Below are 27,823 nucleotides of genomic sequence, written 5' to 3'. Positions count from 1 at the left end.
ATAATATTGTAAATTATGCTAAATTAAGTATTTTTTGTTGTTGTATTTATTAGAAGCAACAGTGTGTAAATACTATTACTGTGTATGTGTGCACTAACCAGTCATCTTAAATAATACTTTTTGGAATGTAAACTGGCCATTCTCACTTTTTAACTGTTGGTCATCAGACCCACTCAGAGTGCTGACGTTTGACTCGTTTGCAGCTGCTGTGGAGGCGGGAGAAGCGCAAGGTCATGGCGCAAATGTTCATGGGCTAAAAGGGTCACGTGAAAACATCTTCACTGGTCGTGGAGTCACAACAAACTCCTGCCTCAAACTGTACCCAGACAAAAAAGTGGAGATCCAGAGCCAATTAGCACATCCCACATGAGGTCCATGTGCAAGGCGTGTTGCTCGACCGAGCGTGTGTGCAGCAGATAGGCTCGCTTGCGTGGATGTATGCTACATAGCAGGTTGTGCAGTATGTGTCACATTGAGATGTGTGGGTGTGGTGTGATATTCATATAGGTGTTATTGTTCGGTCAGTTCAAGCTTTATGTAATCGCACTCAATTCTTCATGTGAGCACAAGTATTGGAATTCATAAGATGGAAGAAAGCAAAGCATCGCTACCTTCCTTGTATATCAGAAGTGCAAGTTCTAGTTCTTCCACACCAAACTCATTCAAGCATACCTTTATGGAGCGCAATAATATAATAGAAAAGGGCCTTCGCCAAAGTTGAAAGCATGTATTGGTAAAATTAAGAATTACGATTAAACAGGATCGAAGCATACATCATGCATGCGGCATGCCAAACCCTGGGTAAATATTTATTGATTACTATTATTATTCTATACATTTTCTTGGACACAAGAAACCCAAACTAGGTTCCTTTATTGCTATTGTAAACTAATACAATACAATTTATTTCTAAGCACAAGCCTGTAAAATACCATAGATTAATACCAATATTAAATTAATTAGTAATTACTAACAGATAAATACTACATGCCACTACTAATAAATACTAAACAAATAATATGACATATAATAAATACTAACAAATAAATGAATGAATTATAAACTCTATGAAAAATACTAATAAATAAATGAGTGATCAAAAAATAGGACATATCCGTATTTAAAAAAATTTACCATAAAATGAAACGGAAAAAAATTGCACCTCCAGTATGTTATCGTCAAAAAGAAATAATAATAATAATAATAATCACAATGTTAAATTAAAATAAAGAAAAAGTATGTGTGTTTGTAAAGGAGCAGGAAGAAGCGAAATATAATAATGTCCTGACACATTACTAAGATATAATACAATACATAGTATATGTATATGTATTAATAATATAATATATATGTTGATACAATATACATATTATATATAGTTTAGTGCAGGGGTGTCCAAACTCTTTCCACTGAGGGCCGCACACGGAAAAATTAAAGCATGCGGGGGCCATTTTGATATTTTTCATTTTCAAACCATAACAAAATATATAGATTTTTTTTTTTTTTAACAATTTGGGCTCCTGGGGCCCGTAAAGGGTCTCAGTCATTAAAATGTTAAAAACAAGTCAAATTATTATTGCCTATTGTTATATATGCCTTTTCTGTCAAAAACAAATTTGTTTTTTATAGTAAAACTGAAATAAAATAAGCAATGTTTGATGTGAAGTAATTGGAGCCCTGAAAAGATGATAATGCAGGACACCATTGATTTTATTTTCATTATTATTTTTGATTAATCAGAGTGAAAAGATAAATAAAATCCCACTAAATATATTTGGGATCCAAAAGGTACCCCACTCATAAAGTGATACATTTTTATTATTATTTGTTTTACTTTCAACACTTAAGTTACGAGATCAATTTCAGATATATCTGTCGATTTTACGTTTAAACTATTATTTTGTTTGTTTTATGCTCTTTTGTCAAAGAAAACTTGGATGTTTTTATATGGCAACCACACAATATAGGCAATATTTTTCCACATAAAACATTTTAATGTGAAATATTTGAAGTAATTTGAGCCTTGAAGATGTCAATAATTCATTATGAGGTGGCGACTTGTCCAGGGTGTACCCCGCCTTCCGCCCATGTGCAGCTGAGATAGGCTCCAGCAACCCCCGCGACCCCGAACGAGACAAGCGGTAGAAAATGGATGGATGGATGGATGGATGATTTTTTTGTCTTTTTTTTTTTTTTTTGAGCAATGGCAAAAAAAGGAAAACAAAGATAGACAAAATAAAAAAAAACAGCCTGCATGGCAGCTTTGTGTCAACATTGCAACGTTTTCTAGTTAGATTTCACCTCATTCCACTTTTTTTAATGTTTTTTTGATTTTTGCAATGGCATTTCCAGAATGTGTGGCGGGCCGCTAAACAATTAGCTGCGGGCCGCAAATGGCCCCCGGGCCGCACTTTGGACACCCCTGGTTTAGTGCCATCAAATGATTATTTTTTAATAAGATTACTGGTAATCATGATTAATCACAGTAGATTTGCTCACATCTTTTAAATTAACCTAAAAAAAGCACCCCAATATTTCCACATAAATGCAATTTTACCCTCAGAATATCAATAAAGAACATTTAGAAAATGTGTTACTTGAGCACGTTGTTTATTTGCTCAAAACCTGGTAACAGTTAGACATAAAGTCCCGTCCTGGGTTAATTTTGAAGCGAATCTCCTCATTTATCGTGTGATTCATCTGAAACTAAACATGATTGACGCGATCATATTTTTGTGATTAATCCCCGTTATTTTTACATCCACATATACACTCATCATGCATTTATTAAGAGGTGTGTTTCTCTTCATGTGTCCTAAATGTAGAGTGGACATCATACATGAGGACTATTTATCCTTGTTACCCCGAAGCTGCCTAAAGCTTGGATTGCAGTGACGACCATCTCTGGACAACATGCAGCATATACTCTAGGTCACGTGGCACCTTTTCATACACTAATGGCTCCAGTAGGGAGAACGTCTGAGTGATAACAGAGCTTTGTCGGACGCCAGCTGTCTCCTGCATGGTGCCCATTGGAAGACAACGCTTCCACGTCCTGTTCTCAGATAGCCAGCTTTGACCTTACACAGTCATAACAGTTACCTCCAACATTTGCTTTTTGTAGTGCCAGCTTTGTTGCCTTTGAGGATGGCAACATTTCATCTTATTGTTTATATTTTGTCTCACAGATTGTATAAATGTCAGCATGGTATTTAAAACCCATGCATTTTGTCGCAGAGTCATGGTTTGTGCAGAGCTGCGCGTGCCGTTTTTTAGATTTTTTTTTCTTTTCTGGATGGATAGCGCGACATGGCCGGTTGAATCAGTGGAAAAGCTTTCGGAAAAGGATAGAGCGGTTCATGCAAGGTTACAGACTCGGCGAAGGGAGAGGAAGAAGGAAAAGGGTGGAGGTGAGCGGTGGATACAGTTTCCTCCGTGCATCTTGGGAGACATTCCTGCATGTAATACAAAACTATCTATCAATATCTGGTCATTCCCAGCTTTCAAAGTGTGAAGGGCAGCGTGATCCTTCTCTTCTTAAAAGACTTTGCTTGTAGTCTTTATTATTGTTTTCAAAGCATCAGAATCAGAATCAGAATCAGAAATACTTTATTAATCCCAGAGGGGAAATTCAAATTTTCAGCACAATCCCATTCAAGATCAGACAAACATTACAGGGAGACAGAACAGGATTGCTGACGGGTCTGCCAACTTCCGGCGCCCCTTACAAAAAAGGTGAGATACAGGTAAACAATGGGGGCAGGGGGTGTGAAAAAATAAAATCGGTCTAAGCCTGGGCCCCTGGAGAGGGGGTCCAGACTGAGGCCAAGGGATAAAACAACTCATAGCCATAGCACTCATCCCTCTTACATGTGTGTAAGAGGGAATGATTCGCTGAGTGTTGGGAGGTTTCAATTCTGTAATTTTTGGCACATGTGGAAGTGTCAGAGGAGAATAGGCAAACATGCAGTACATAATGCCAGCAAAGTACAACTCTGCTTGTCATTAAAAATGTTGTCAATATAAATAACATTACAGAACCACAGAATAAAAGTATCACAATACAAGAGTTTTGAATAGCCCTTAAATTACATTAGTATTGAGGCTGTCAATATAATTATATATATCATAATGAATTATGCATATATATATATATATATATATATATATATATATATATATATATATATATATATATATATATATATATATATATATATATATATATATTAGTATTATATTAGTATTGAGGCTGTCAAAAATATGTGTGTGATATAATTTAATCATAATTAACTATGCATATACATATATATATATATATATATATATATATATATATATATATATATATATATATATATATATATATATATATATATATATATATATATATATATATATATATATATATATATATATATATAAATGATAAATGGGTTATACTTGTATAGCGCTTTTCTACCTTCAAGGTACTCAAAGCGCTTTGACAGTATTTCCACATTCACCCATACATTCACACACTGATGGCGGGAGCTGCCATGCAAGGCGCTAACCAGCAGCCATCAGGAGCAAGGGTGAAGTGTCTTGCCCAAGGACGTGACTAGGATGGTAGAAGGTGGGGATTGAACCCCAGTAACCAGCAACACTCCGATTGCTGACACGGCCACTCTACCAACTTCGCCACGCCGTCCCCATATATATATATATATATATATATATATATATATATATATATATATATATATATATATACAAACCCCGTTTCCATATGAGTTGGGAAATTGTGTTGGATGTAAATATAAACGGAATACAATGATTTGCAAATCCTTTTCAACCCATATTCAATTGAATGCACTACAAAGACAAGATATTTGATGTTCAAACTCATACATTTTATTTTTTTTTTGCAAATAATAATTAACTTAGAATTTCATGGCTGCAACACGTGCCAAAGTAGTTGGGAAAGGGCATGTTCACCACTGTGTTACATGGCCTTTCCTTTTAACAACACTCAGTAAACGTTTGGGAACTGAGCAGACACATTTTTTAAGCTTCTCAGGTGGAATTATTTCCCATTCTTGCTTGATGTACAGCTTAAGTTGTTCAACAGTCCGGGGGTCTCCGTTATGGTATTTTAGGCTTCATAATGCGCCACACATTTTCAATGGGAGACAGGTCTGGACTACAGGCAGGCAAGTCTAGTACCCGCACTCTTTTACTATGAAGCCACGTTGATGTAACACGTGGCTTGGCATTGTCTTGCTGAAATAAGCAGGGGCGTCCATGGTAACGTTGCTTGGATGGCAACATATGTTGCTCCAAAACATTTATGTATCTTTCAGCATTAATGGTGCCTTCACAGATGTGTAAGTTACCCATGTCTTGGGCACTTAAACACCCCCATACCATCACAGATGCTGGCTTTTCAACTTTGTGCCTATAACAATCCGGATGGTTCTTTTCCTCTTTGGTCCGGAGGACACAACGTCCACAGTTTCCAAAAACAATTTGAAATGTGGACTCGTCAGACCACAGAACACTTTTCCACTTTGTATCAGTCCATCTTAGATGAGCTCAGGCCCAGCAAAGCCGACAGGGTTTCTGGGTGTTGTTGATAAACGGTTTTCGCCTTGCATAGGTTTTAACTTGCACTTACAGATGTAGCGACCAACTGTAGTTACTGACAGTGGGTTTCTGAAGTGTTCCTGAGCCCATGTGGTGATATCCTTTACACACTGATGTCGCTTGATGCAGTACAGCCTGAGGGATTGAAGGTCACGGGCTTAGCTGCTTACGTGCAGTGATTTCTCCAGATTCTCTGAACCCTTTGATGATATTATGGACCGTAGATGGTGAAATCCCTAAATTCCTTGCAATAGCTGGTTGAGAAAGGTTTTTCTGAAACTGTTCAACAACTTGCTCACGCATTTGTTGACAATTTTCCTGTTCACCTGTGGGATGTTCCAAATAAGTGTTACTACTTTATCAGTATTTATTGCCACCTTTCCCAACTTCTTTGTCACATGTTGCTTGCATCAAGTTTTAAGTTAATGATTATTTGCAAAAAAAAAAAGTTTATCAGTTTGAACATCAAATATGTTGTCTTTGCAGCATATTCAACTGAATATGGGTTGAAAATGATTTGCAAATCATTGTATTCCGTTTATATTTACATATAACACAATTTCCCAACTCATATGGAAACGGGGTTTGTACATATATGTATATATATATGTATATCCATCCATCCATGTTCTATCGCTTGTCCCTTTCGGGGTCGCGGGGGGTACTGGAGTCTATCTCAGCTGCATTCGGGCGAAAGGCGGAGTACACCCTGGACAAGTCGCCACCTCATTGCAGGGCCAACACAGATAGACAGACAACATTCACACTCACATTCACACACTAGGGTCAATTTAGTGTTGCCAATTAACCTATGCTTCTGTTTTCTTTTTTTTTTTTTATTGTCACTACTGCCATGAGTGGTGGAAAAGTGTATTACTTACATGTATCCCCCTCCAACTTCATGTGTGATTCATGAAATGAGTCCAAATTCACACGTTTTGTTGTAGATGATGCTCCATACTGTATGTACAGAATAAACCACATGATGTTAGTACATACACTACCGTTCAAAAGATTGGGGTCACCCAAACAATTTTGTGTAATAGCCTTCATTTCTAAGAACAAGAATAGACTGTTGAGTTTCAAATGAAAGTTCTCTTTTTCTGGCCATTTTGAGCGTTTAATTGACCCCACAAATGTGATGCTCCAGAAACTCAATCTGCTCAAAGGAAGGTCAGTTTTGTAGCTTCTGTAACGAGCTAAACTGTTTTCAGATGTGTGAACATGATTGCACAAGTGTTTTCTAATCATCAATTATCCTTCTGAGCCAATGAGCAAACACATTGTACCATTAGAACACTGGAGTGATAGTTGCTGGAAATGGGCCTCTATACACCTATGTAGCTATTGCACCAAAAACCAGACATTTGCAGCTAAAATAGTCATTTACCACATTAGCAATGTATAGAGTGTATTTCTTTAAAGTTAAGACTAGTTTAAAGTTATCTTCATTGAAAAGTACAGTGCTTTTCCTTCAAAAATAAGGACATTTCAATGTGACCCCAAACTTTTGAACGGTAGTGTATGTTGAGGAAAATGAGTAAAGTACATTAATAACATACTGTAATTTGATTTTGATATTACTATGTATTACATCTTCTGATAGATTAACATTTTACACCAATGAGAGCATTTTAAAACTCTGCCAGACTCACATCTATTTGACTGATGAATATTATCACATCATTTATTCAGAAATTATAAATCACGAAAAATGAAGATAGACTACTATGAACAGCAACATTTAAGTGTAAAAAAACCCCAACAACATTATGATTTGTATGTTTTCAGATTGTGCTTGTTCTATTTTTAAACAAAGAAAACAATCTGAAGTTGTCTTTATTTTTAAGTTATCATGACATGATTTTACCAGTCCAGCCCACTGGGGAATAGATTTTCCTCAATGTGGCCCCTGAGCTAAAATTAGTTTGACACACCTGACATAGACCATTCAGTAACACATCTCTAAAACATTTTATGCTTGTGTCCAATTAGTGAGTTTATTTTTTTTTCAAGTTATTGTAAATTATGCAACTGAGTGATTAATCATGATTGATCCAAATTCAAAAGTGTGATAAATCATTAGTTTTTTTACACATAATAGTTTAAAAAAAAAATTATATTAACTCACTTTCACTTATCTAGTTTAAATCCAAGCAATAGAGGAATACAATCGGTTGTGTTCCTTAAATGCGGCCACTTTGGATGAGTCAAAAAGAAAATAAAAATTCAATTTTTGGAGGCTTTCTTTATCACGTTTTCAGATGTTCTTCATTATGAGTGGTTGTTATTTATCTTGTATTAAGAAGGTACTTGCACGGGTAACTCTTACAACGTTTGGGTATTTTTCAATAGTACAAAAGGAGGGACATTTTCATCTGTCACATCTTCCTCTGTGTACTTTGATGTACAAACATTAACGGATCTTCTCGGCCGTTATTTTTATTTTTTTTCCCGAGACAGAGTATTCTCAGTTCCTTAAAATGTGTTGTGTGTCTTTCTCCTGGCGTAGTGCTTGGTCTGTTCAACCTGCAACGGATTTCTGTTTTCCTTCAATGCACTTTCGATTTTAATGACGGAAAAAAAAAAAAAAGGGCACACATTGCAGCAGTTATGATTAAATAGTCGAGCACAATTTCATTATTAGGGTTGCCCCCCTGCAATGGTATATTTACCATATCGCTTCTGCATTTAATCATTATCCCCCTCCTCCTTTCCCAGGTGACATTTACAAAGCGAAAGTTTGGCCTAATGAAGAAAGCCTATGAGCTGAGCGTGCTGTGCGACTGCGAGATCGCCCTCATCATCTTCAACAGCACCAACAAGTTGTTCCAGTACGCCAGCACAGACATGGACAAGGTCCTGCTTAAATACACCGAGTACAACGAGCCCCACGAGAGTCGGACCAACTCGGACATTGTGGAGGTGAGTGGAGCGCTCGTGCACTGAATCACACGCGCATGCATGGAAACATCTCCATGGTTGTGACTCATTCTGCGACCTGACTTCTCTCTTTTTGTCGACACGGCGAAGTGACTAAATCTCGTCAAGTTTGATGGTCATCACAAAAGTCACGGTATTAATAGCTCTCAAAAGAATCGGTCAACTCTGAGCAGCACAGTTTAACTTACCCCCCAATCGTCTAAAGGTGTCAAACTCAAGGCCCGGGGGCCACATCTGGCCCGCCACATTATTTTATGTGGCCTGCGAAAAAGCCTAGAAATATTATGCGTTAATAAAATGCTTAATCTTTTCTTACTAAATATATTTATTTCCCTTTTGACATTAAAAATCATGTACTGCATTCAAAAAACCTGTTCAGTGGCCTTGTGGTTAGAGTATCCGCCCTGAGACTGGAAGGTCGTGAGTTCAAACCCCGGCCGAGTCATACCAAAGACTATAACAATGGGACCCATTGCCTCCCTGCTTGGCACTCAGCATCAAAGGTTGGAATTGGGGGTTAAATCACCAAAATGATTCCTGAGCGCGGCCACCGCTGCTGCTCACTGCTCCCCTCACCTCCCAGGGGGTGAACATGGGGATGGGTCAAATGCAGAGGGTAATTTCACCACACCTAGTGTGTGTGTGACTATCAGTGGTACTTTAACTTTAACTTTAATTGTATATATTTTAAAATTCAATATTATTAAAATCCAAATATTATATCATCATCATCTATTCCAAAAATATTTTTTGTTAAAATAAAGATAAATACTGTACTTAAATATCTGCTTGACTTACAATTTAAAAAAAAAAATCAATCAAACTGTACTCTGTAAAATTGACAATAGAGTTTACGGTTAAATTCCGCCGACTGAGTTTTTTACTGTAAAATCAACTTTGGTACTGGTTTTTTTTCCATATAGAGTAAGACACTAAAATATCAAAAAGCTGACAAAAAAAACATTGAAACAACAAGATTTTACGGTAAAAAAAACATGAATGCATGAATTTTACCACTAAAAACAGTGGTATTGTTTTTCCATTCCATTCCATTTATTATTATTTTTTTATATGCTGTAAAAAACAAAACACTGCTTTTACTGTAAAATTCTGGTGACTAAGCTGCCAGTTTTTAAAGTAAAATTTAAAGATTTGATTTGCAGCTTATGTAAAAAAAAAATATTGTTAATGTATTATATGTATATACATGTATTTATATTTGTGTGTATATACATATATATATATATATATATATATATATATATATATATATATATATATATATATATATATATATATATATATATATATATATATATATATATATATATATATATATATATATATATATATATATATATAAAAAATATATATATATATATATATATATATATATATATATACATATATTACACATTGTTAAACGCAGCCCTATGAGGGCAACCATAACTGCGATGTGGCCCTCAATGAAAACGAGTGTGACACCCCTGGTCTAATGGAAAACATTATTTACAGTCTTTTTGTGAGACAAGAACACACTTGTCTTTCTATTATGAGTATGTTCTAAATATAAACAAAATGCTAAGATGAGGCAGCTAACAATGCAAGTATTCGAGATTCTACTATTTTGCCAATAAAAACCTCCAAAACCCGGCATTTACCTGCGTATTAACCAAGCTACAGAGACATTATTGTAGGAGCTAACACAGAGGAACTACTTTTTTGGCGTAGGAACACAACGCCTTGCTCCTCACTCAAAATACAATCTGATCAGATGGCAGTCAGTACTGACTGACAAAACATGAACAGTTATAGGAACTACTAGACTTACACAACCAAATTATTTGTAAAGTACTGGCCCACCATTTAATGTTTTGTTTGTAAATGGTTAGCTTGACTGTAGTACTAGTCATTGTCCACTTTCACAAGGTCTGCCATGATTAGTGGTAGCAAACACAAAACGCACTGCTGTTGTTGTTGGCGGAAGTAGCTCGGTAATGATTAAAATGGCCAAACTACTGTAAATATTACATGTTAGCCTGTCGCTAAATGTATATAAAACCTTGTTGCTTTTTTTAGCGGGCTTTATAGGCAGAATAGCTGGATCCCCATTACCCGTATTCCTAGCCGCCTCTTACTATTAGCTTTTTACTATTTAAAAGCACAGAAAAGAGAAAGACATGTGTTGCTGTCTCACATAGGGATCGTGGCAAAATAAAAAATGTTCTTCAAGAGTTAAGAATCCTCTATTAGTTATGTCGTAGAAATTGAGGCAAAATGGAAGGCAATACATGGCTGCAACCAGCAGAGGCACTGATGAATCAGTCTCAACTCTTTTGCGTTCTAAAGAAGAAGCAGAAGACAGCAGCTATGGGAAGTTTAGCTGCATCCAAGGTGTGGGAGAAGTCCATGTATTTTACTCAAAACAACACTAGCATGGAAATAGTAGTTTGGAATAACCATTGAATAATTATATTATCATTAAAAAATATTTAAATTAAATAAATGATTGAATTTACAGAAGTGACTATCTATAGTGTGTCTTGGTCCTCCCTTTGATAATAATAATAATAATAATAATAACGGATTCAATGTATATAGTTCTTTTTTTGAGACACCAAGCGTATTACACAGAGAAGCCGTTATTTATTCACCCCATATTCACACCTTGATGGTGGTAAGCTACATCTAAAGCCGCAGCTGCCTTGGGTAGACTGTCGGAAACGTGGCTGCCAATCTGCACCCACGGCCTCCCTGACCACTATCCAACATTCATTCCCATTCATACGCCAGTGTGAGTGGCACTGGGAGCAAAGTGGGCGAAGTGTCTTGCCCAAAGACACACTGACAATGACTAGGATGGCGAAAGCTGGACTGGTACCAGGAACCCACACACGTCTGGGCTACCGCTCTACCATCCGAGCCACACACCTTTAGGCACAATAAACTAAGAAAACATGGTATATAAACAACACTTTTAACAATGGCTGCCTGTTTGGCCTTAATGTCATTACTGTTCTGGCTCTTAGAGTTGGAGGCTGAACCCACACTGTGGACACATGTCGCTGGTAGAGGTGGGGGAAATAATCGATTTTTAGATGCATTGCAATTCGGACATGGACAATTATTCGATAATCAATTTATTTTTTGTAAATAAAGTAATGTAGACAGTTCTAAAACGAGACACCTCACCGAGAGGTTAGGCCAGCTCCTTTATTTTAGGACACTTATGTTCCAGTTTTGCACACATTTCCATTAATTTAGTAAATGTCTGACTTAATTTAACTGTTTCTTATTACACATGCTCTGTTAATTAAGTGAAACGAAAATAATTGTAAAACTGCATCAATAGACATGAATTAAAGATGCATCGATATTACATTTTATTTGAATCGTAGCTCCTGAATTGTAATCGAATCGTGAGGTGCCCAAAGATTCCCACCTCTAGTTGCTGGCGTGGCTGCGGGTGACTGCAACAAGCACTGTCCGGCCAGCCACTGGGGCAGGTAGATAAACCGGCGAATGACGCTGGTGCTCTACCGGATTCCTTATAAGCGCTCAACATGAACCTCTTATGCAACATAATTGAGGACTATAATGATACCATAGAGCGAAATCCCAACTCCATGTTCCTCAGTAATGTGACACAGGAGGAAATAGTTACAATCGCAAAAAAATGTAAATCTAAGACTTCAACTGATTGTAACGGAATTGATATGGAAACGATAACAAAGGTTATTGAAGAGATCTCAGGACCATTAATGTATATTAGTAACCTATCATTTCAAACAGGTACATTTCCAAACAAAATGAAAATAGCTAAAGTTGCACCAATGTATAAGACTGGAGACAAACATCAATTTACAAATTATAGACCTGTTTCTCTACTTCCACAATTTTCTAAAATCATTGAAAAACTGTTCAATAACAGATTACAAAGTATCATGAATAAAAATAGAATACTCGAAGAGAACCAATATGGATACAGAGCTAATGTTTCAACTTCAATGGCTTTAATTGAAATTACAGAAGAAATTACCAATGCAATAGATAGTAAAAAATGTGTGGCAGCGGTTTTTATGGATCTAACTAAAGCATTTGACACAATTAATCACAATATTTTAATCAAAAAACTAGAACGATATGGCATCAGAGGGTTAGTCTTAAACTGGATAAGAAGTTATCTAACGAACAGGAAACAATATGTGAAGCTAGGCGAACACACATCTACAACGCTAAATATATCCTGTGGTGTACCTCAGGGATCAATACTAGGACCTAAATTATTCAATCTCTATATAAATGACATTTGTAAAGTTACAAAAGATTTAAAGTTAGTATTATTTGCGGATGATACAACAGCGTTTTGTTCAGGAGAGAACACACAGGAGATAATACAAATAATAACAGAAGAAATTAACAAATTAAAAAGATGGTTTGACAAAAACAGACTATCTTTGAATCTTAGTAAAACTAAAATAATGCTATTTGGTAACAGTAGAAGAGAAAGTCAAACACAAATACAAATAGACGGAATAGAAATTGAAAGAGTAAATGAAACCAAATTTCTAGGTATAATGATTGATGATAAATTGAACTGGAAATCTCACGTAAAAAATATACAACATAAAGTTGCAAGAAACACGTCAATAATGAATAAAGCAAAACATGTTCTGGACCAAAAATCCCTTCATATTCTCTACTGCTCACTAGTGTTACCATATCTGAGTTACTGTGTAGAAATATGGGGAAATAATTACAAAAGTACACTTCATTCATTAACGGTGTTACAAAAAAGATCAGTTAGAATAATACATAATGTTGGATATAGAGAACATACAAACCCTTTATTTATTGAATCAAAAATACTGAAATTCCACGACATAGTGAATTTGCAAACAGCTAAAATTATGCACAAAGCAAACTATAACCTGCTACCCAAGAATATACAACAATTCTTCTCAACAAAAGAGGAGAAATATAATCTTAGAGAAAAACGTAATTTAAAACATTTGTTTGCACGTACAACACTTAAGACCTTCAGTATATCAGTATGTGGAATTAAATTATGGAATGGATTAAGCAAAGCAATCAAACAATGTACTAATATGATACACTTCAAGAAACTCTTCAAACTTAAAGTGTTTACAAAGTACAAAGAAGAAGAACCATGACAAACATTCTCAATTTATTTCATCCATCCATTCATTCATTCTTAAAGTAATCTTACTTATCTCATCATATGAAATATGACTTACTTCACCAATTATTATTATTAAATTCTTACTATTATTTATTTATTTATTTATTTTTATTGTGATTACTTATGGAGTTTATTGTGAAAAAATTGTGAACAGGAAGTGAACAAAAAGTTTTGCAACTGTTATGTAAAGAAAAGGGGTAGGATTAAATAAGCTCTGCTTCTTCCTACTCCTTTTCAAACATGTTGAAAAGAGAAACTGGAAATTGTGATGTATCATGTTGTATGCTTGCATGTTTGAAATAAACTCAAACTCAACTCAACTCAACTCAACATTCACACTGGAGATCTGACCAGGCTGGTGGGCTGAGTTGATCCCTTTCTGTCATACACACACACACACACACACACAAACACACACACACACACACACACACACACACACACACACACAAACACACACACACACACACACACAAACACGAACACAAACACAAACACACAAATACTCAGGCCATGCTTGCAAGTTGAAGAATAATTCCTATGTTCCCATTGGAGAAACATACATGTTAATATGTTTGTTTTTTTTTAAATTTGTTTTGTAAACTTACACGTTAAATTACTTTTTAAATATTTATATATGTATTAATATATAAATATACATATATACAGAACGTATATATTAATATATATATATACATACATACATGTACACATATACAATATATATAGGTATATGTATTCATATGTATGTATATAAATACACATATATATTGTATATGTGTGTTTGTTTGTATGTATGTATGTATGTATGTATGTATGTATGTATGTATGTATGTATGTATGTATGTATATATATATATATATATATATATATATATATATATATATATATATATATATATATATATATATATATATATATATATATATATATATATATATATATATATATATATACAGTACAGGCCAAAAGGTTTGGACACACCTTCTCCTTATTCAATGTGTTTTCTTTATTTTCATGGCTATTTACATTGTAGATTGTCACTGAAGGCATCAAAACTATGAATGAACACATGTGGAGTTGTGTACTTAAAAAAAAAAGTGAAATAACTGAAAACATGTTTTATGTTCAAGTTTCTTCAAAATAGCCACCCTTTGCTCTGATTACTGCTTTGCTCACCCTTGTCATTCTCTCGATGAGCTTCAAGCACACCTGTGAAGTGAAAACCATTTCAGGTGACTACCTCTTGAAGCTCATTACAAATTACATGACGTCATAGTACCACCATGTTGAAAGAATGTTAAGAACAATAATTTGGTTTTATATACTTGAAGTCGCCACACTATTGCTGTTCCTTACAGTGTATGATAGTTGACTATTGTTGTTAAGCACATTGGTTGTTTTGATATAGCCGGAAGGCTTGGGGGTGTCAAACTAATTTTAAATCGGGGGCCACATGGAGAAAAATCTACTCCCAAGTGGGCCGGACTGGTAAAATCACGGCACGATAACTTGAAAATAAAGACAACTTCAGATTGTTTTCTTTGTTTAAAAATAGAACAAGCACATTCTGAAAATTTACAAATCATAATGTTGTTGTTTTATGGTTTTTTTTACACGTTGCGGTTAATAGTATTCCATCTTTATTTGTCGTTATTTATACTTTCTAAATAAGTTATGTGATAATGTTCATCAGTCAACTCGTTGGTGTTAATTTTTTAATCTATCCAGATAAAACAAATAATATCAAAATCAAATTACAGGATGTTATTTATGTAGTTTGCTCATTTTCCTCGACATCATGTGGTTTATTTATTTTTTTACATATGTAGCATAATCTACAAAGATACAAAGAATTGCTATAGCGACATCTCGTGGACACATTTAGAACAGCGGTTTCTTTCATTCCAAAATTTCGGCTCATTTTTATACTTAGCAAACTCATCCCGTGGGCCGGATAAAACCTGTTCGCGGGCCTGATCTGGCATGCGGCCCGTACGTTTAAAACCCCTGCTTTAGACCACTGTTATTCTTTTTTGAATGTATACTTACCTCTTGGAAAGGCGAGTCCATACGGCAATTTGAATAATGTGCACAAACATGTTGAAGCTCAGTGATTCTAAATACTTGACAGTTTGGAGTAGTGAACTTAAAAGTACATTTGTATTATGGAATAGGAATCAAAAATCGAATGAAACAAATATCGCGACGAAATCGTGGAAATGTATAGTTATCGGTATCGACTACTGGAATTCTGGTATCGTGAAAACCCTATTCACTACTAATTTAATGCGTCCCAAGCCCTTCTAATAACTGATATATTAAATCAAATGATCACTTGTTTTTATACCTCCATGAGGCCTAACTGTCTTTTATTATCAGTTAACCATGCTCAGTATGTAATTAAACCGACAGCTGATGGATCATTTTAAAAATATGTATTTATCTCTCCTCAATGACAACTTATGTTCGTCAGTCTGACATTGTTGGCTCCGAATTTAAGAAGAAGATGTGCTAAAGAAAAATGGGGTTCAATGAGATGTAATGGATGAATAGTCCGGGCCCACACGTACCTATGGATCAGGCTGGCCAGGCTAACACGGGAGTCCACAGCATGGAACATGTTTTCATCTCTCCTTATGGGTGTTACTGGGCTCAATGCCCAAACACGGGTGGACATGTCCACTGGGAGTACTCCTGCTATTCCAGATGGCAATCTGCCCCTGACTACAAACCTTTTCAATTTGCACATTCGCATCAAATGCCTTCTGCTTTGGAGGAGGTTTTGGCGTGGCATTACTTACATTATTGCAATGATCTCTTTTTAAAGACATTGATATGCTGGATGTGATGCAAATTTAACAGTAGTTTGCTCTCGTTAACACTGGCTCTGCTCCATGCCTATTACCGCTTAACAATGTGTTAAGGTAGCTCATACGTTAGGTAATACAGCACGTACGTTGGTAATGAGAACGGACTAGGTGGGCAATATTGCAATATTGCAAAATTGCAAAATACACTATATTGCCAAAAGTATTTGGCCATGTTTTTTTAACTTGCGAATCGTTGGGCGTTAGTAACAGTGGAGTATTAGCAGTAATTTCCCTTCATGCTGTAAGGGTGCACAAAAACATTGATTCACATCTGAATTGGGATTCTTATTCATTACGATTCTAAATAGATTTAAAATAATCGATTGAAAAAAAAAATATATATGTAGATATATATATATATATATATATATATATAGATATATATATATATAGATATACATATATCTATATATATCTATATATATATATATATATATAGATATATATAGATATATATAGATATATATAGATAAATATATCTATATATATCTATATATATATAGATATATATATATATATATATATGGGTTTTTCTTAAATTTTTTACAACAACAATTTTAGGCCATCTCCATGCAAACAGACCAAGATTTTCTGACCTGTAACCTGTAAAAGTTTCATTATGATACCAAATAACATTGCGAGAATCGGCTTGACTCAAGAATCGTAATGAATTGAGAATCAATTCTGAATCAAATCGTCACCCTGAGAATCGAATTACAATCTTTAGGTGCTCAAAGATTGACACCACTAATGCACTCTATTGCAGTTGCCATGCAGAAACAATGTATTTGTTTTTAAAGTTGCGGGCACGCCATGCGCTTTGGATTTTATAATTTTTTTATTATTACTTTAGCCGTAATTGGCAGCCCTGGATCTCATACATGAACACTAATTTGATCTATATGGACAACAAGTGCAGTTACGACTTATGGCCATCAGGTGCCATCAAATGATAAAACGGAATATAAAACGAAGCTTTAATGGATTAATCGTTACTGCCCATGGTTATATCAGGTCTAATTTGTAATACACAATATATATATGCCTAGTTTCTGCTAAATACCCTTATACATGTCCATTTGATTTGAATTACTCACACATTTCAAACCATAGCCCATTTGCTTTTATTCACCAAGTCCTTCAGCCACGGTATTGTCAGGCTGACCCAGCTGAACCAGAGCGAGACCTGTCACATGTTTCAACAAGTGCCTGTGACGTGACGTGACCCTGCCTCTTTGGTGCTCTTGCTGTAACCGTGTCTCCATTATCGAGCCACGCATGGCCGACACATAAACGACCGTGTCAGGAAAAGAACGGGTTCAAGAGCCCGGTGGAGGGGGCGGGGGGGGGTGCAGATTGTCTACAGAGCACCAGCAGCCCAGGGGATCCCCGGAGGACTCTGTTCGAAATCGATGTGATTACGCCTCTCCGCCTTAGTCTCGGCGTGCTAACCGAATTGGCCACAGGGCTGACACCAGCACGGTTCGCACAGACGCAAAACAGGGTGCGAGTGAATGGAGGGGCGGGAGAGCGAGGTGAAAAGGGGTCGCGGCCCTCTGGTCGAATGATGTGCTAAGCTTTGTCAAAGTGCATGAACGTGGGCGGCTTGCTGGGCTGGCGGGGGGAAGGCGGAACATATCGGAGTCGGTCGGGGTGATGGCGACGAATGGGGTCAACGCACGTTCGCACGGAGAAGAAAGCTAAAATACAACTTTTTGCAAATTTGCAAACCACTTTTTGCCGTCAGAAGTACACAGAAAGGCTTCCGTCTCTCCTCTGATGCTGCTGTGCCTGAAGGTGTCGTGGGAGGCGAGGCAGAGGTAGGGGAGCAGAGCTCAGCGTGGGCGGTCGGCGTACAGGCTCGCTACATTAGCAATAAAGCTCTATGTAATTAGCATGTCTTTGGTTGATAATTAGCGTTGTTGAGAGAGTGCCACTGAGAGCGTTGCAGAGCCTCTAAAGATACTTGCATGTTTACAACAGGCTGGAGGGCTTTCTTTCTCTCTCTCGCTTCCTTTTTCTCATGCTTTTTTCATCCACTATTTTATCGACATGCAACATCTCAAGTTGTAGTATGGTTTTATACTGACTGTGGGTCAGATCTACAAAGATCAAATAACAAGTGATAAATTGCGTGTGCAAACTATAAAATTGCCCGTACTATTGAGCGTGGTCTACTAAGACTGTGTGAACAATTGGTGACAACACAACCTACTTTTAGCACAACAAAGGAGCGCTCTAGGTGACACCGCGATATTGTGATGGTGCGTATGGAATGATCCAGGTGCAAGAAAATGCATGTTGCATGAAGTCTTCTCACATAGGATATATAGTCTAATACTACATCTCCTTTTTGAAACACAAACAAATCAATTGAATTAATTTTAATCAGCCCCTTAAGTCATCCAGCAGCAATACAATTATAAAAAGTCACTGCTGAAAAGACAATATAACTACTATTTTATTTCTGACACTTCCAAATGTTGACACGCACACAGACAAAATATTATCTCTCAATCTTCTTATTTGCAGCGTAACTGTGTCAGTTTTCATGAACATTCCAGACATATTTCGGGGACGGCGTGGCGCTGTTGGGAGAGTGGCCGTGCCAGCAACCTTAGGGTTCCTGGTTCAATCCCCACCTACTACGAACCTCGTCACGTCCGTTGTGTCCTTGAGCAAGACACTTCACCCTTGCTCCTGATGGGTCGTGGTTAATGCCATCGGTGTGTGTGAATGTGTGGGTGAATGGGTGAATGTGGAAATAGTGTCAAAGCGCGTTGAGTACCTTGAAGGTAGAAAAGCGCTATACAAGTATTTACCATTTACCATATTTAATATAGATGCAAAACAGTGGCCGCAGACCAGTTTCAGTCTTGATGAATCACATTTCGAGTGCTAAATGATTATATTTGCGTCTACTCCTCCTAGTATTGTGGGTGTTCTAATAATCAGCTTAAATTGATTGCGCTCCTTATTTTGCTCACTTACAAGACCCAATCCTTAGTAGATCAGCTTTGCGTGAGGTGTCAAGTTTCCGTGTGTTAATATGTGCAAACCTTTACTAAAATAGGCCTTATGTGTGTTTGAAACATAAACCTAGGTTGCTTGTTGACACATTTTCAAAAATCTATGTTGAATTTGATGTTATCTGATGTCAGGTCATGGATGATGGTAGTATAGTATGAACTTTAGTCAGACTTTAAAGGAGTTTTGAGGAATTGGCGTTCGACTTTAGAAGTTATAATAAATAAATGATAAATGGGTTGTACTTGTATAGCGCTTTTCTACCTTCAAGGTACTCAAAGCGCTTTGACAGTATTTCCACATTTACCCATTCACACACACATTCACACACTGATGGCGGGAGCTGCCATGCAAAGCGCTAACCAGCAGCCATCAGAGGCAAAGGGTGAAGTGTCTTGCCCAAGGACACAACGGACGTGACTAGGAAGGTAGAAGGTGGGAATTGAACCCCAGTAACCAGCAACACTCCGATTGCTGGCACAGCCACTCTACCAACTTCGCCACGCCGCCCCCACCTCCTAATCCTTTCTTACAGCCATTTGTGCGTAACTGTGCCAGTTTGCACAAAAATTCCAGACATGTTAAACATAGGCGCAAAACAGTTTTGGTCTTGATAAATCACATGGCAAGTGCTTAATGGTTATATTCGCATCCCTTCACTCCTCCTCCCAGTATTGTGAGTGTTCTGATAATCAGCATATATTCTGCATATTCATGAAGTATTTTGCTCCGTATTTTGCTCACTTAAGAGACGCAATCCTTTGCACACGAGCTTAGTAGATCAGCTTTGCGTGCGCTATCAAGTGTGCACGTTAGTACATGCAAACCTTCACTCGATTAGGCCCTATTTGTGTTTAAAACAGAAACCTTTACTAAAATAGGCCCTATGTGTGTTTGAAACAGAAATCTAGGTTACTTGTTGACACATTTTCAAAAATGTATGTTGATTTTGATGATATCTGATGTCAGGTCCTGGATGATTGTAGTATAGTATGAACTTTAGTCAGACTTTAAAGGAGTTTTGAGGAATTGGCGTTCGACTTCAGAAGTTCCGCCTAATCATTTCTTAAAGCCATTTGTGCGTAACTGTGCCAGTATGCACGAAAATTCCAGACATGTTAATTATAGGCACAACATAGTTTCGGTCTTGATAAATCACATGGCAAGTGCTAAGTGGTTATATTCACATCTCTTCACTCTTCCTCCCAGTATTGTGAGTGTTCTGATAATCAGCATATATTCTGCATATTCATGAAGTATTTTGCTCCGTATTTTGCTCACTTAAGAGACGCAATCCTCTGCACACGAGCTTAGTAGATCAGCTTTGCGTGCGCTATCAAGTGTGCACATGTTAGTACACGCAAACCTTCACTCGATTAGGCCCTATTTGTGTTTAAAACAGAAACCTTTAATAAAATAGGCCCTACGTGTGTTTGAAACAGAAATCTAGGTTAATTGTTGACACATTTTCAAAAATGTATGTTTATTTTGATGATATCTGATGTCAGGTCCTGGATGATGGTAGTATAGTATGAACTTTAGTGAGACTTTAAAGGAGTTTTCGAGGAATTGGTGTTCGACTTCAGAAGTTCCGCCTAATCCTTTCTTACTGCCATTTGTGCCTAACTGTGCCAGTTTGCACGAAAATTCCACACATGTTAAATATCGCAAAACAGTTTCAGTCTTGATAAATCCCCTTGTACGTGCTAAGTGGTTATATTTGCATCTCTTCACTCCTCCCAGTATTGCGAGTGTTCTGATAATCAGCATATATTCTGCATATTCATGAAGGCAGACGCGTCTAAACTGATTGCGCTGCGTATTATGCTCACTTAAGAGACTCAATCCTCTGCGCACGAGTTTAGTAGATTGGCTTTGTGTGCGCTATCAAGTTTGCACGTGTTAGTACACGCAAACCTTCACTCGATTCGGCCCTATTTGTGTTTGAAACAGAAATGTAGGTTACTTGGTGACACATTTTTAAACATTTGTGTTGAACAAGAGGGCTTTTTGTGCGAGGTCCAGTAGAGTATGAACTTTAGTGAGATTTTACAGGAGTTTTGAGGAATTGGCTTTCGACTTTAGAAATGCCACCTAATATTACAATAAATGGTGCAATGGAATTCGAAGCTCCTTGCAACTAAGTCAGACCCAGGATTGGATCAAACAATTCAAACTATGAACTTTGCCACAGCGGCATCCCCTCAGTCTTATGAAGTACGAGTGTGTTCTCCTGGCAGGTCTGCTGTCCGCTCACTCCAGTCTGGCTGCAGATAAAACAGATTCCTTGTCGGGACAGTTTCCTAAACACGTGATTGATATCAGAGGAGAAAATTGAAAAGCATAAAAGTATATCCACTTCTCCCTTTTCGTCCTGTTGTATCCCCAAACACACACGGGCAACATTCTGCAGGAGAGTGGGTCTTGATAATTGAGTGCATATCAAAGAGTTCTTTCTTTCTCCTCTTGATGCTTGCAGATTGAGCGTGAACCTAAGCAGTGCTGGCTGGCTCCGCATGTGATTGCTTGCCATGCTAAATCCAACAACACATTTGTTGTGCCAAAATTCCTGCTCCACACAGGGGTTGTTTTAGTTCTCTGTTTGAACACAAAACACAAGTTTATGACGTACTAAATAGAAGCAGACGAGTGTTAATCGAGTGTTAAACGCAAAGCACAAATATTTTTTTCAGTTGTGTGCTTAATGTCTGCTAAGTGAACATTTCCGTCAACCAAAATGAACTTGAACCCTGCAGAGTTTGCAACTGCATTGTGCTGACCTCAGCAAGTGCTCCTCCCCTAGGAGTGTCAAACTCAGTTTAGCTCAGGGGCCACATGGAGGAACACCTATTGGTAAAATCATGGCATGATAACTTAAAAATAAAGATTGTTTTTTTGTTTAATATTAGACCAATCACATTCTGAAAATGTATAAATCATAATGGTTTTTTTTACACTGACATGTTGCAGTTAATTGTATTCAATCTTCAGTATTTGTTATTTATACTTTCTGAATACGTGATATGATAATGTTCATCAGTCAAATAGGTTGAATTGAGTCTGGCAGAATTTTTAAGAACTCCCATTGGTGTTAATTTGTAATCTATCAGAAGATGAAATTAATGTAATTTACTCATTTTCCTCAACTGATGTACCAACATCATGTGGTTTATTATGTACATACAGTCGTAACATACACTTGTAAAGAACATAATGTCATAGCTTTCTTGAGTTTCCAATCATTTCTACAACTCTTATTTTTTTTGTGATAGAGTGATTGGAGCACATACTTGTTGGTCACAAAACGTTCATGAAGTTTGGTTCTTTTATGAATGTATTATGGGTCAAGAGCATAATACTACCACCACCATGCTTGACGGTAGGCTTGGTGTTCCTGGGATTAAAGGCCTCACCTTTTCTCCTCCAAACATATTGCTGGGTATTGTGGCCAAACAGCTAAATTTTTATTTCATCTGACATCACATGGACAAAGATAAGACCTTCTGGAGGAAAATACTGTGGTCAGATGTAACAAAAATTTAGCTGTTTGGCCAGAATGTGTGGACAATGCTGAAGAAACAAGTCCATGTCAGAAAACCAACACATTTAGCTGAACTGCACCATATTTGTCAAGAGGAGTGGTCAAAAATTCAACCAGAAGCTTGCCAGGAGCTTGTGGATGGCTACCAAAAGCGCCTTATTGCAGAGAAACTTGCCAAGGGACATGTAACAAAATATTAACATTGTTGTATGTATACTTTTGACCCAGCACATTTGGTCACATTTTCAGTAGACCCATAATACATTCATAAAAGAACCAAACTTCACAAATGTTTTTTTGTAGCATTGTCTGCAACAAAACTTGTGAATTTGGACTCATTTCATTTAACACATGTGAAGTAAGAAGGGGATACATATTATTTTAGAATATTTATGTGCGCCCAGAAAATGTGTCCCCAGTCAACATGAAAGTACAACACGAAATGCACGGATTATCAATTTGTATACTATCACTAACAGTGTTGGGACTAACGCGTTACTGTAACGCCGTTATTTTCGGCGGTAACTAGTAGTCTAACACGTTATTTTTTATATTCAGTAACTCAGTTACCGTTACTACATGATGCGTTACTGCGTTATTGTACGTAACTTTTTTATGTAGTATCGGCTAGAAAGTGAGAAGATCTGAGTGTGTTTTATTGGAGCGCTGCAGTGTCGTCCTTCTGATTCTTCCTCTGTCTCAACAACCGGAGAAGAGGGTGGGGGTGGGGGGGGCGTGTCTGTGTTTACTAACAAGACCTCATGGCGAGTTTCGTAACATGGAGATATTCTCACTACTTTTCTTTTGTCAAGCACAAAGAAAATAACATTTTAGTTAAATGTAAGTTGTGTCTTGGATCAAAGATCCTATCTACTGCCCAAAACAGCAATTAAAATCTGCTGAAACAGCTACAAAAGCAACATGCTTTGACGAAGCTAGTAAAAAGAGACACACTTCACCTCCACCTCCAACAGCGGCTGGATTTTAACGGAGGGACTGCTAGCCCGGACAACATTGATAGAGCCATTGCAGCGTGTGTGCTAGAAGACATGCAGGCTATTTCTACAGTGGATTCACCCGCTTTCAGGCAGCTGGACACAGTGGACAGTGAGTACATAAACATGGAAAGCGAGCTAAAGAAAACCTTCAAAACTCTGCCTCTGCTCATCATTCAGCACTGAAGGTACACACTCTGTCAATTATCTTATATACTCTTTCATTCTAGACTTCTAGAGTGTTTGATTATCACATCACTCTAAATGTATAGACTATAAAGTTCACAAACATAAAGAGGAATATTAGTGGGCCAGGCCAATCTTTCCTTATCTCTAAACTAAAACTGGGGAAATGCGTAGAGTGTTCTGGGCTTCAGTACAGTGTTGATCTCCTGAAGATATGATTTTATTTCACAATTCCTTGAGAGAAAAAAACGCCTGGTTAGAAGTGTGTATAGCAGTATGTGTGCTGTATATAGTGACATGACATATAATCATGTCATGTGTGCCTTCCTTGGGTGAAGCCAGGTTTACAGCTATGTTGTGACATGTTGTCATTAGGCTGTTTGTTACTTATGTATGTTATGTTGCAGCTATTTGAAATAGTTTTGTCAATTTGTTCTGGCCCGAAATAAATTGGCCCTTTGAAACATATCTTTGTCTTTGTATGTTGTACGTAAACCACATTGCTTAGCAGAGTTCAGTGATGCAAATGCATGTCAAGTTTATCAATAGATTGTATTATTCTCCAGTGCAATAACAGTACTGAAATGAAGGCTAAAAGGGCATTAATGGGAGCCTTAAAATAAATAAAAAAACAAAAAAATAAAAATAGTTACTTTTCACAGTAACACATTACTTTTTGGTGTAAGTAACTGAGTTAGTAGCTGAGTTACTTTTGAAATAAAGTAACTAGTAACTGTAACTAGTTACTGGTTTTCAGTAACCAACCCAACACTGATCACTAATAAGCAGCGTAAGTAGGTAGTGTCCAAACACAGAAGTGTTTCCTCCATTCTAACATAGCTCCGCCCCCTCTGAAGTCATGCCTGTGGTAGGGGACACAAATAATTGCTCTGGCGACATCCAGCGGACACATTTAGAAACAGCAGTTTCTTTCATTCAAAAATTTCAGCTCATTTTTATACTTGGTAAACTCATCTCGTGGGCCAGAGGACACCTTTTGGTGGGCCTGGTTCGTACCTTTGACAACCATGTCCTATACCTTTGGCTCAAGCATCACATGGAGTGGCACATGGCTCTCGGTGCTAAGCTCGCCTCCCCGCCTGTTTACCTGCCTTCCTGAAGAAAGGCTGCTGGCCAATCCCATTTCCAGCAGATTAATCTAATCTGAAAGTTCAGCTCTCCTCGTAATCTTTAACAGCACCAGGAACGAGAGCACGCTTCCTCCGCTTAATTCATCCTCGTTTTCCTCCTCACCTTACAGGAAGATGTGTTCAATGTGAGGAAAGGGCGGAGGAGTGCAGGGAGGGGTTGGGACAGAGGGATGGATGAGTGTGAGCAGAGGAGGGAGGGACGGAAAGAGGGATGGTGGGAGGAAGGCTGGTAATTATTTCCAAAGGTCATTCTGTTAATGACTACCCGCTTGGCTAATGAGATTCAGCAAAGCTCCCTGGCCATGTTTCACCCGGCGTATGTTTCACCGACGTGCCAAAATGTGCGCGCAACGGCACAGGTGTGTGCTCAGTCCAGTCCGGCGACAAGCGTCAAGGGGAGGCGGCGGAGAAGCAAGAACTGTACAGTATATACAGTATATGCAAGGTGGCAAATGAGGGAGGTCAATTTGTGCAGTGTTTTCTGTACCGTATTTTTCTGACTATAAGGCGCACTTAAAATCCTTTAATTTTCTCAAAAATCGACAGTGTGCCTTATAACCCGGTGCGCCTCATGTACGGAATAATTCTGGTTGTGCATACCGACCTCGAAGCAATTTTATTTGGTACATGGTGAAATTATAAGTGTGACCAGTAGATGGTAGTCACACATAAGAGATACGTGTAGACTGCTATATGACGCCAGTAAACAACACCAAAACTTTAAATGTTCCATTGAAAATGAAGAACATTACACACAGCACTCAAAAATCTGTCAAAATATTTAGTATGACTTTGAAGCCGCACCGCTTGATGGATGGTCGGCCCATTAAGGCTACTGTAGTCAGAGATACAAGTATTACTATGGTGTGTGTATAAGGACCTCAAAATGGCACCCATTAGCAGACATATTATCTGGTGTTTTGTTTTGCAATATTGAGCTAAACCAACTTGCCTTACTTTCTGGTACCTGCTGATGTGTATTTGAGATCTGCATAAGTCCTGAAAATGTGCGCAGGTAGTCTGTGCCGACACCGTAGTCGATAAGCTTCTTCTTTTTCTATATCTTCTTGTTATGGGACATTCCTGCTCTGCTGTTGCCATTTCCAATATAAAGTAGTGTAAAGTTCTAACTTATATCTCGCTATGGACGCACTAAATCTACCGGTGTAGTGAGTTTACATAATTCACCCACGGAAATTTAATTCACCCACGGTGTTTCACGGGACACATTTCCGCCGTTGTTATTGCACTAGTGAGCCACGGATGAGGAGATGCTGCTCCGTTATTGATTTAAGTAAAGTCTGATTTTAAGTAAAAACAGTTAGCTCCATCTTTTGACACTTCTTCCACTCCCGTCCTTGCATGCTACACCGCTACAACAAAGATGACGGGGAGAAGACGCTGTCGAAGGTGAGCCACGTAAATAAGACCGCCCGCAAAACAGCGCATCCTGAAGCGACTGTCAGAAAGCGACTTGAAGATGTTCTGTAAAACATAATCTATGCAACACTTTGACCAAAGAACCACCAGCAGAAATCATTAAAAAAACGAAACTCAGTTGACAGTAAAAAGTCGTTGTCGCAATTGTTGGATATGACTTTAAACCATAAACAACCATGCATCACTATAGTTCTTGTCTCAAAGTAGGTGTACTGTCACCACCTGTCACATCACACCCTGACTTATTTGGACTTTTTTGCTGTTTTCCTGTGTGTAGTGTTTTACTTTTTGTCTTGTGCTCCTATTTTGGTGGCTTTTTCTCTTTTTTTGGTATTTTCCTGTCGCAGTTTCATGTCTTGCGATATTTCCCGCATCTACTTTGTTTTAGCATTCAATAATGCTTCAGTTGTTTTTATCCTTCTTTGTGTGGACATTGTTGATTGTCATGTCATGTTCGGATATACTTTGTGGACGCCGTCTTTGCTCCACAGTAAGTCTTTGCTGTCGTCCAGCATTCTGTTTTTGTTTACTTTGTAGCCAGTTCAGTTTTAGTTTAGTTCTGCATAGCCTTCCCTAAGCTTCAATGCCTTTTCCTAGGGGCACTCACCTTTTGGTTATTTTTGGTTTAAGCATTAGATACCTTTTTACCTGCACGCTGCCTCCCGCTGTTTCCCACATCTACAAAGCAATTAGCTACCTGCTGCCACCTACTGGTATGGAAGATGATTACACGGTTACTCTGCCGAGCTCTAGACAGCACCGACACACATCATTTGCAGACTATAATTACTGCTTTGCAAAAAATATTTTTAACCCAAATAGGTGAAATTAGATAATC

General features: G+C 37.5%; 1 protein-coding gene across 12 annotated transcripts in view; it reads left to right on the top strand.

The window, feature by feature from the left end:
• The window catches only part of mef2cb (myocyte enhancer factor 2cb), a 187,059-nt gene that overhangs the window by 98,605 nt on the left and 60,631 nt on the right, over positions 1 to 27,823 (top strand). For all 12 annotated transcript variants that reach the window (XM_062050949.1, XM_062050958.1, XM_062050954.1 and 9 more), the window contains one exon: positions 8,347 to 8,550. In XM_062050949.1, the coding sequence (XP_061906933.1) occupies positions 8,347 to 8,550 (204 nt within the window). The remainder of the gene's footprint in view (positions 1 to 8,346; positions 8,551 to 27,823) is intronic.

This window comes from Entelurus aequoreus, linkage group LG06 (genome assembly GCF_033978785.1).
Source record: "Entelurus aequoreus isolate RoL-2023_Sb linkage group LG06, RoL_Eaeq_v1.1, whole genome shotgun sequence".
NCBI lineage: Eukaryota > Metazoa > Chordata > Actinopteri > Syngnathiformes > Syngnathidae > Entelurus > Entelurus aequoreus.
This window is presented reverse-complemented; position numbering and strand designations above follow the sequence as displayed.